The sequence below is a fragment of the Tarenaya hassleriana genome, unplaced genomic scaffold (assembly GCF_000463585.1).
Source record: "Tarenaya hassleriana unplaced genomic scaffold, ASM46358v1 Cleome4, whole genome shotgun sequence".
NCBI lineage: Eukaryota > Viridiplantae > Streptophyta > Magnoliopsida > Brassicales > Cleomaceae > Tarenaya > Tarenaya hassleriana.
Window position 1 is genome coordinate 6,566,388 of NW_010966881.1, and position 9,278 is coordinate 6,575,665.

General features: G+C 37.2%; 2 protein-coding genes across 5 annotated transcripts; one reads left to right on the top strand and one right to left on the bottom strand.

Annotated features, from left to right (window-relative positions):
• Positions 1-780: 780 nt before the first annotated feature.
• LOC104824485 lies at positions 781-4,567 on the top strand. 4 transcript variants are annotated; one of them, XM_010556590.1, is made up of 8 exons: positions 781-931; positions 1,039-1,101; positions 1,774-1,825; positions 1,904-1,962; positions 2,087-2,132; positions 3,280-3,660; positions 3,794-3,844; positions 4,253-4,567. In XM_010556590.1, exons 1-6 carry the CDS (start codon positions 806-808, stop codon positions 3,420-3,422), a joined length of 489 nt encoding a protein of 162 aa, XP_010554892.1. In that variant the 5' UTR covers positions 781-805; the 3' UTR covers positions 3,423-3,660; positions 3,794-3,844; positions 4,253-4,567. The 4 variants fall into 4 exon arrangements, with proteins under 4 accessions (XP_010554892.1, XP_010554894.1, XP_010554895.1 ...); XM_010556592.1 differs by having other exon boundaries at positions 3,280-3,516; XM_010556593.1 differs by having other exon boundaries at positions 1,051-1,101.
• A 103-nt stretch (positions 4,568-4,670) lies between these two features.
• Positions 4,671-5,822, bottom strand: LOC104824488 (zinc finger protein 8). Its single transcript, XM_010556594.1, has one exon. It carries the CDS (start codon positions 5,608-5,610, stop codon positions 4,849-4,851), a length of 762 nt encoding a protein of 253 aa, XP_010554896.1. The 5' UTR covers positions 5,611-5,822; the 3' UTR covers positions 4,671-4,848.
• Between the last annotated feature and the right edge of the window lie 3,456 nt (positions 5,823-9,278).

The window sequence follows — 9,278 nt, forward strand, 5'->3', positions numbered from 1 at the left end:
AGAGAGGAGGGGGGGGGGGGGGGAAACAAAATCCAGCTTCAAGAGGTCGCGATGACATCAATAATAAACGATCTATCGCAAAATACGGAACATTTCAAGAATGTATCAATTATTTCAGGACGTTACACACGTACACACGCACACACATATATATATATATATATATATATGTATATATATATATATATCGTGTATAAATCATTAATGAAAAAAAGATTATAGAAGTCGCTCCAAAATTGAGGCATTGTCCTCATCTCATGCGGAGCCAAACACACTTGTCTTCATCGTAAAACGTCGCCTTGCAATATATATGCATACATATATACGATCATGTGTTAGAGAGCGAGAGAGAGAGAGAGAGACAACACAGTTACAGAGAGAGTGTGTGTAATTGTTACATGCCAACAAATGTAATGCTATTTAATAATCATTAAATAATTAGACCAACGAGAGAAATATAAAGTAGTTTCATGCAAAATAAATTGATAAATGTATATAAAACACAAATCATATGCATAGAACTGAAGTGTGTATGGTTTTGTTCATGCGCGTAAATGGGATTTGATTCAATGTTGCAATGCCCTTAGTTACCGCAACCACCGCCCACATCAAAAACTCAAACCGGTCTTCAGTCAAAGCCCAAGCGGCCCAACTATTATAAAAGTTGAGAAGCCCATATATTTAATTGGGCCTTTTGTAGGCCCAATTTCAGGTTGCTTCCGTACCGACGACCCGGCTTGTCCGATTTCCGTTATACAGAGCGAGCGACGGTGACAGTTGTTCATTGTGAGAGGGGGAGAGAGAGATGGGGACGAGAGAAGTGTACGAGGAGAAGCTGAGGAGGGGAAATTTGCATCATGATCCGACCATGAATCCTGGTCTTGGTTCCGCTCGATGTCCTCGTTGCCTTTCTCTCGTGAACCCTAACTCTGTGAGTTGCGATTCTGCCTATCTTCTCCTATCATTTGTCGTGTTGCTGTTTCGAACACGTCGTTTGGTTTCGAATTATTTGTTTGTGAATCGTTTTGTATATTCGAGGAAACTTTTCAGGAGAAAGGCGAGTGGACTATAACATCGGTTTTGCACGACGCATCTGCTGTGGTGAGTTTGACATTGATTACTGGTTCATGTTCTGTGTGTGGAATTTCTATCTTTTATTTTCGTTTGGATTTATCCGTGTTCTTGAATTTCTTTACTTTCGATCTTTTGCGAAATTTGGCTTGGTTACTGCGATTACCTGAATTTTTCCAGTAAAAGTTACCGGTAACTCAATCGGCGTCCGATCTTGGAACTTTTTTCCAGTAAAAGTAGGAAAATTCTCGAGGCAATTACCTGAATTCAGATGCGATTCGATAAAGATAATTCGTGGGTTATAGCTAGGTTACTGCGACATCATTTGGGTTTGTTGCATTGCTAGTGTAAATGTTCATTTTTTTTTTGGGGGGGGGGGCTTTAGTAAGATACTAAGATGGCTTCTGTTGGATGTGTTAAATTGGAATTCTGCTACCGTCCTGTGTTAGTATTAGGCTTTGGAAAATTGCAATTTCTAGGTTCTGATTTGGAGCATTGAGTTATCGAAATTTCTCATATACACCAATTTATATTTCCAACTTTGGGATTGTAATCTTTGTTTCTTTGGAACTGTTATCATGAACTCCATCTGTCTGCAGACTTGATATTTCCTAGACTTGTTGAAAACGGATCAACTTCATCTAATTGTGTATGAAGTTGCATGTACTGCTCTGCCCTAACTAGGTTTTTCCAATCTTGTAGGCTGGTTCAGGTCTTGGGGGTATGCTTAGTGCAGTCCACGCTTTCAATACAGGTATCACATGATTCTTTCGTAGTTTTTGACTCTTATGTTATTTTTCCTCAGTGAAGTCTTAGCGTTGTCTTATCTCAGGTATCCCCTATCTCCAAAATCGGCTTAAAGGATCAAAACGGCTCTCCTTTGTTGTGGGGGTATGTATTTTTCTCTAGTTTTGAGCTTGTAATTTGGTTACCTGAAATTTGCCCGTTTCTCCATATTTGTTGGTGGTATGTCGATCGAATTTCTATGCTTCTAACCCATTGCTTTTGCTTATAGGTGCCATTGCTGCTAGGGTATTCAGCTGCAGGGGCTGCCTTTGGAGGTAGGATGATGTTCTTAGGCTCACTTGTTTGTATCTTGCGTAGAACATTTATGATGGATAGTTTCCTGCTATGTTGAGAAGAGTATCCGTTCTTTGTCCTGAATTGTTGAGTTATGATTCAGTATTATCTGTTCAGCTGTTACTCTAGAAAACTCAGGTTGTGTTTTTGTTTCTAGTATCACAGGCTTTGGAATAGATAAATGATACTTCTGATAGAAATATCCATTTCTTTTGTCGAATTTTTCATCTCTCATGTTAATATTTGACGTTGAGTTAATGAGCCAAGAACTTTGTTAGTCATAGACTAAAAGCGGGATGGATGAAATGGAGTCAAGCCATGGGGGTCCTTTGCGATCGCAAAGTCTCTATACGGTTGAAAGGGAAATTCTACCGTACCACCATAAGGCCCGCATTATTGTATGGTAGCGAATGTCGGGTGGCGAAAGGAAAATGAGTGTGGTCGAGATGAGGATGTTGAGATGGATGTGCGGACACACAAGAATGGATAGAATTAGAAATGAGATTATTGAAAAGAAAATAGGAGTAATAGGTATCGAAGAGAAGGTACGGGAGGGACATTTAAGATGGTTTTGACATGTACAACGTAGACCGATAGATGCGCCGGTTAGAAAAGTGGAGAGTATAGGTATAGGGATGAGAATGAAAGTAAGAGGTAAACCTAGACTTACTTGGGAGAATGTCGTTAGAAACGATTTGGAAGTGTTGCGGATTCCGAAAGAGTTAACCCGGGATCGAAATGAGTGGAGAAGAAGGATTCATGCTGCCGACCCCAAATGAACTTGGGAATGAGGCGATGTTGTTGTTGTTGTTGGTTTTCAATTTTATGCTTCATATATATTAGGCTGCACTAAAGAAACTACATCTGTTACCCAGGCTGTAGCAAACCTTTTCGAAAATTACTAGGAAAATATCACAAATGCAGTTGGCATGAATTACCCTTCTTCTAACTGGAGAGAATGTATAGTTTGCTACTCGGAAGTAATGGTTTGTTATAATCCCCGTTCGTATGGACATTCACGCTTGTGTAGGACTAGTATATCTGAAAATCTGTGCGTACACTTCCCAGCAAACGCCTGAATGTGTGTCCTTGTATAACCGTACTTTCTGTGAAACTGGCATATTGCAGGTTATGCACTTCCAAAGTTTGCCCAACTTACAGTCACTTCGTATTATGCTTCTTCAAGTGCTTCACATTATTGGATTTCTCTTCTCACCCGCCATATTGAAGAAGCCCACACTACTCGTACTCAGAAAGAACAACAAAAATGAAGCCTTGTATTTGGGCACATAAACAAGAATCCCGATCCCTGTTCTGTCTGAGAAGTATAATTATCACTGCTACCGGTTTTCCGGCTTGTAGATGGTGAAGATTTTGGGTTTTCTTTTCCTATGCCGTGCTTTCATTTGGTCTTGGAAATCATGTTCTTGAGAACTACGTCCATATCAACATTATTCCTTCCCACGCCAGTTATAGGAAATATCTTGTATATAGCTCCAATTTTCTAGGGTATGTTGTCCTAAAAAAACTGTTTATTTTCTCCTGAAGCAGAGCAATCAAGCTGGTGGATGGGATACCCACCATTAGCATGAATGCCATTTATGCCTATGACATGGTGATGTTTCTTGGTTCTGATCTACAGGAAAGATAGGATGCAAGGAGATATACAAATACAAGGAACAGAAGAGAACAGGTTGGTGTGAGATTTTCCCATAGTTTACTTTTACTACTACTATTCACCAAACGTCGATTACTGCTGCGAGATATGTTGGTTTGTCTGGTTATGGAAAGAATTCATGTTTGTGTGTGTGAATCAGATAAAAAAAGAGTTTGAACTATCATCCTCATATATATTTTTTTTTGGGAGGGGGTGTGACTTTCCTAGGAGTGTGGGCAGGTGTTGCTTAAATTCCATGAGTCCTTTTTCCGCATCTAATAGGAGCACATAGGGAGGAAGTGGTCCTTATATTGCGTATGCCCCTTTTATCAATGTTGTGGTTCATCATCACATGGTTCTTTCCTCCATTGCATTAACTCGTGGGGGGGTGGGGTCCTTTCCTTTATAGTCTCTCTGCCACTGATGTTAACACCCTTTTGACAGCATTCGCCGAGTATCCTTATGCGGTAAAAAGAAAAAAGAAAGCATGTTGTCTACCTATACCCTCTTGCACTTGCAGCCAGTTGCGAAGAAACGGGGGTATCGAGAGGGCAGGTTCGTCTTTTTTCTCCTCTCGGGTTCTTTTTTTTTCCTGTTCTTCCGTGTGAAACATTCTTATTGCCAAAGTTTGTTCATCTCCTTAGGTTGTAGTGAAGAACCTTATCTCCACTATTTATTCGTTATGTAGTTTTGTCCAAAGGTTCGAAATTTTAAGACAACCTGCTCGTTCATATAATGATTAATCATCGAATTGTGAGATGCTAAGGTTGTATATAAGGGCACGGTCCAATTGCCTTACTGCAACAAACAGGAGGAGGTACAATAATGATTTCCTCGTCGGAGAGGATGAATTGCTCTTTAACCCCCACACAAATATATATATTCAGACATGAACAGAAGAATTCCATGATTGTTCACAGCTCTCACACGTGTGTCTGAGAATTTATGTTATTCCTCCAATACTCATATATAGTTCCATGAACATAGTGGAATCCCTTATATAAATCTCAGCTTTCGTAATTAAATTCTCTAAGCGCAAGTTAGAGACGCAGATCGAGACTCACGTGGTCTTGCACGTTCCGCTTCAAGCTGTACCAATACGGCCAAGGAACCGCCTCGTGATCTGTAGCCAACGACGGCAACGATGTACGATTGGACGCCGCTGGGTCAGGAGAACCAAGCGCGGTTGTGGCGGAGTAAACACTGTGACCCGCGTTTGAAGACGGCGGTACACGCCATTGCCCCAGTGAACTCCCATTGATCGTAGTGGAACCAGCCAGAGCGTAGGACGAAGAAGTTTGACCTCCGTAGGACCTAAAAGCCGGACCGAAGTGGCTTCGGTAATGGTGGGGGTAGCTGTAGTAGTTGTGGGGGTGGTGGAAGCCGTAATAATGCGTTGCGTCTGGCTGATGCTGATGATGATTGAGGTAGGCTCCGCTGCGTTTGGCGTTTTGGCGTTCGCGTTTGTGAGCGTTTTGGTGACCGCCTAGGGCTTGAGAAGTCGGGAAGTTCCTGAAGCAGTAGTGACACACGAATCTCCTGCTGCTGCCACCGCTGTTGCTGTTTCTGCTGTTGTTGTCTTTGACGCTGTGATTCTCGTTGTTGTTCTTCCCGCTGTTGTTGTTGTCGGAAGAATCATCGGAATCTTCTTGGAAATCACCGGCTCCAAAATCTTTTCCGAAGAGCCGAATTGCGGGTTTTTCTTTGGACGGAGCTGGGCGGATGAATGGAAGCTGGGAGAAGGATTCCACGTTCACGTTCATGAAGTCGTGAGTCTCTCTTCGACCATTTGTCTCGTCCATAGAGAGAGAGAGAAGAGAAGAGAAGGGTTAGGGTGTGTGAGGGGGTTTTTAGATGAATGATGAGGTCGACCAGTTCATGTATGAATATATGTATGTATGTATGTATGTATGTATGTATTTATATATGTATGAGAGATATACATAAGGCCACAAAAATATATATGAGGCCAGAAATGACATGATGAAGACTCTAAAACATTTGACGCCATTTATATTTCATGATATCCATCTAATTCATTTATTTGTACTTATATCAATTGACATCGCCTAACTTCCCTCTTGGTACGCTTAATTTAAGTTACTAATATTATACAATGCCGTTGAGGATATCTTAGTAAAATTTTATAAATATTAATGCATGATATACATCATTTATAAGGGTAAGTATATATTATTTTAATTAGTTAAAATTAACATATCATATATATCCTTCTTCACCAACCATCATAACCATGCAAGCCTCTTCTTTCCTCGATTTTATCAAAAGTGGTATTCCTGAAATATTGAAACCGAGACAAATATAAAGTTTTCATATTTTTTTTTTGGTAAGGAAAGTTTTCATATTTTGGCAGAAACAATATATACACACGTGTATCTCACGAGAATGGAAGGAACAAGACAATGAAAACATGGATGAGGAAGATACATAGGACATATACCGTGACATTGCACATTAAATGTGAGTCATGGTGATTTATTTATACCATGTACTAGAAAGAGTGAAAGTTTTAGGTAAGGGTTCATTATCGACGCCATGTTAGGTGTACTCTTTGATGACAAATTTGCTATTTGTCTAATGTAACACACACATATACATATATGTATATATATAGAGAGAGAGGGAGCTTCTGTCTACACATATATATATATATATATATAGAGTCGATCTCGTTTCTTTAATTATCTCTGTGGATGTATTGTCTCTGATATGCAAAAGGGTTCTGCAGACAAAGTGGTCCAATTCTCGATTAAACTCGTTGTAGTGAGATCATCATGTTATAAGACGATCAATGATCATATAATATCAACGCAAAGAAAAAATATATATTAAAGAAAGTCTTTTTAAAAAAAAACCTTAAACATGAAGTTTTATGCATTATTTCACCTCTAATATATGTATTCTTATCAAAGTTCCCGAATTCAATTAAATATCTATCAGCAAACTATATATTCTTAAAAAAAATTAGATAACTGAATATCATAGATCGAGACCCAAACTAATCTCCGAGACTATAAAAAAATCATTTGATTGGAATTGCGCTTTTCTCTCCACTTTAATCTCGAATTCGAGATGAGACAAACGTTTTGCATCTCCAATATAAATACATACATGAAAGGACATTGTATTTGTTTCAACTTTTCAACTATATCCCAATATAAATACATACATTGGACTGATTCTGTGTGTATACCAAGTAATAGACACATACGTACGTACATACATACATATATGCATACATACATTGGGTATTTTGGGATATCCATGACGTCTCCATCTCCTCTATCTCACTTGTATTCACTGATTAAAACCCTACCTAGTCTCCAATGGGGTCTGATATCAGGGGAGCCCTAGAGAATAATTATTATAATATTAGAAGAAACATGAAGCAGCATTTAATGGAAATAAATTTTTATAACAATGTTTTAAAAAAATTCTCACAAAAAAAAAAAAGAAGTTAGTGGGTCCCCCATAAAAAAAAACATACCCTTAAAAGCCCACAGATATCATAAAAACCCTAACAGCAACAACAACCTTTCACTCTGCTTTTGCCATTACCATAAAAAAGACAGAGTCATATGCTCAGTAGGTTTTATGGCTTTGTTGAGGGGACCATCTTCTCTCTATGCACGTACACGTGTATGTATATGTGTATATACACACGTATATACGTTTTACCCCGAAGCCATTTGTTGTATAAATTTATTGTTCCTTTCCTTGGAATATTTGATTTTTCCCTTTTCGTTTCGTTTTGGGCTTTATGATGGGCTGAATCTATTATGGGCTTGGGCCCAATAATAAATTCCCTTCGTTTACAATGTCGTACATTGCTTTATACAGTGTATAATAAATCAAACAATAATAGTACATATAATTAATAGGTTAATTTTATTATACATGCACTATTGCCGAACAATCTTGAGTGTTGAAGCTAATTATTAATTCTGGCTAACAAAATGGAAAAATAATTTCCAAAAAAGAATATTCTCTCTTCTTTTTTTTTTTGCACGATCAATTTCATAACAAGACTCAAGCCTCATTCCCGTATTGCAGATGAGGCAAAGCATATTCTTGTTGAAAAAAAAAAAAGAATAAAGCCAAAATTATATATATATATATATATAGTATAGTACAGTATACGTATGTATATAGTTTTTTTCCCAATGATACAATCATTGATGTATAACATTTTTTTTTCATTGATGTAACATTTACTTGGGTATACATGTGGTATGAATATCAATAGGGTATCCAAAACATTTGATTATTGTAATTATATTTATTATTTCTTGGAAATATTTGATTTTATTATTTACTTGAAACACGAAAATGATTAAGTATGTTTTTTTTTAAATAAAATTAAGAAATTCAGTAGATATTCTAGGGGCACGTCACGTGTGTCCTCTTGTATTGTATACGTGCCTGCACTTGGATATCGCAATACCAGAGATATGTTGCTCGTATTATACACAACATCGACGTGTGAATTAATTCTACAAATATGGATTTCCATTATCATCTATTTTTTTATGGTTATACTTTGCTATACAATTATATATTGATTTGATTGCACGATGATGAGAACATGGTGGTCAAACCCAACAGTTGGTAATCCATTAGTTGATTAGTTGAGGGGTGACAATGTCATCTTCAAAATTCGATTCTATTGATGGGGAGAGATATAATTTTTGGACCAAAATGATACATATACAAAGGTTGGTTCCGCGTCTAGAGTAGATATAGTTTGAGCGAAGGTCAGGAGAACCATTCTGGTTATAAAAAAAATATGGTGATCAAAGAACCGATGTGGTTTTTATTTTAAAAAATGATTTTTGTTATTGTTCTATATTTTTCTCCGAAAAATCAAATTTTTTTATTTTTTTTCTCTAAGTTATCCTTCTTTCTCTAGTTTATCTATTAAAAAGAAATATCATGTGATCTTTGAAAGATATAGGAAAAAGTCAACTCAATTGTACAAATTAAGAAATTATAGATCAATTAATTATTAAAATTTAAGAAAATACATGGAATGATAATAAATTTTCAATAAACAATTTTAGGGAAATATTTGAGGGAGAAAATAAGTTCCTTATTCTCACTTCAACGTGAATAATTTTAGGAATTGTAAAATGAGCCTCTTGTTCTTCCTTGAATAACCATATTTGCTTACATATATGGAATAATCATAAATTTTCAATAAATAATTTTAGGAATTGTAATAATATTTGGTGGAGAAAATGACCATCTTTTCTTACATGAATAACCATCTTTGCTTGTATGGCCGAGCCTCTTATTCTTCCTTCGACATGAATATCCCATCTTTTCTTACACACATTATACACATATGTATGTTTGTGTGTATATATATACATACATGTATAGCATGGTGATTCGTATACGTGCTTTGAAGTCCCATCTCTCACTCTCTGTCTCTCTTTTTCTCTTTCCC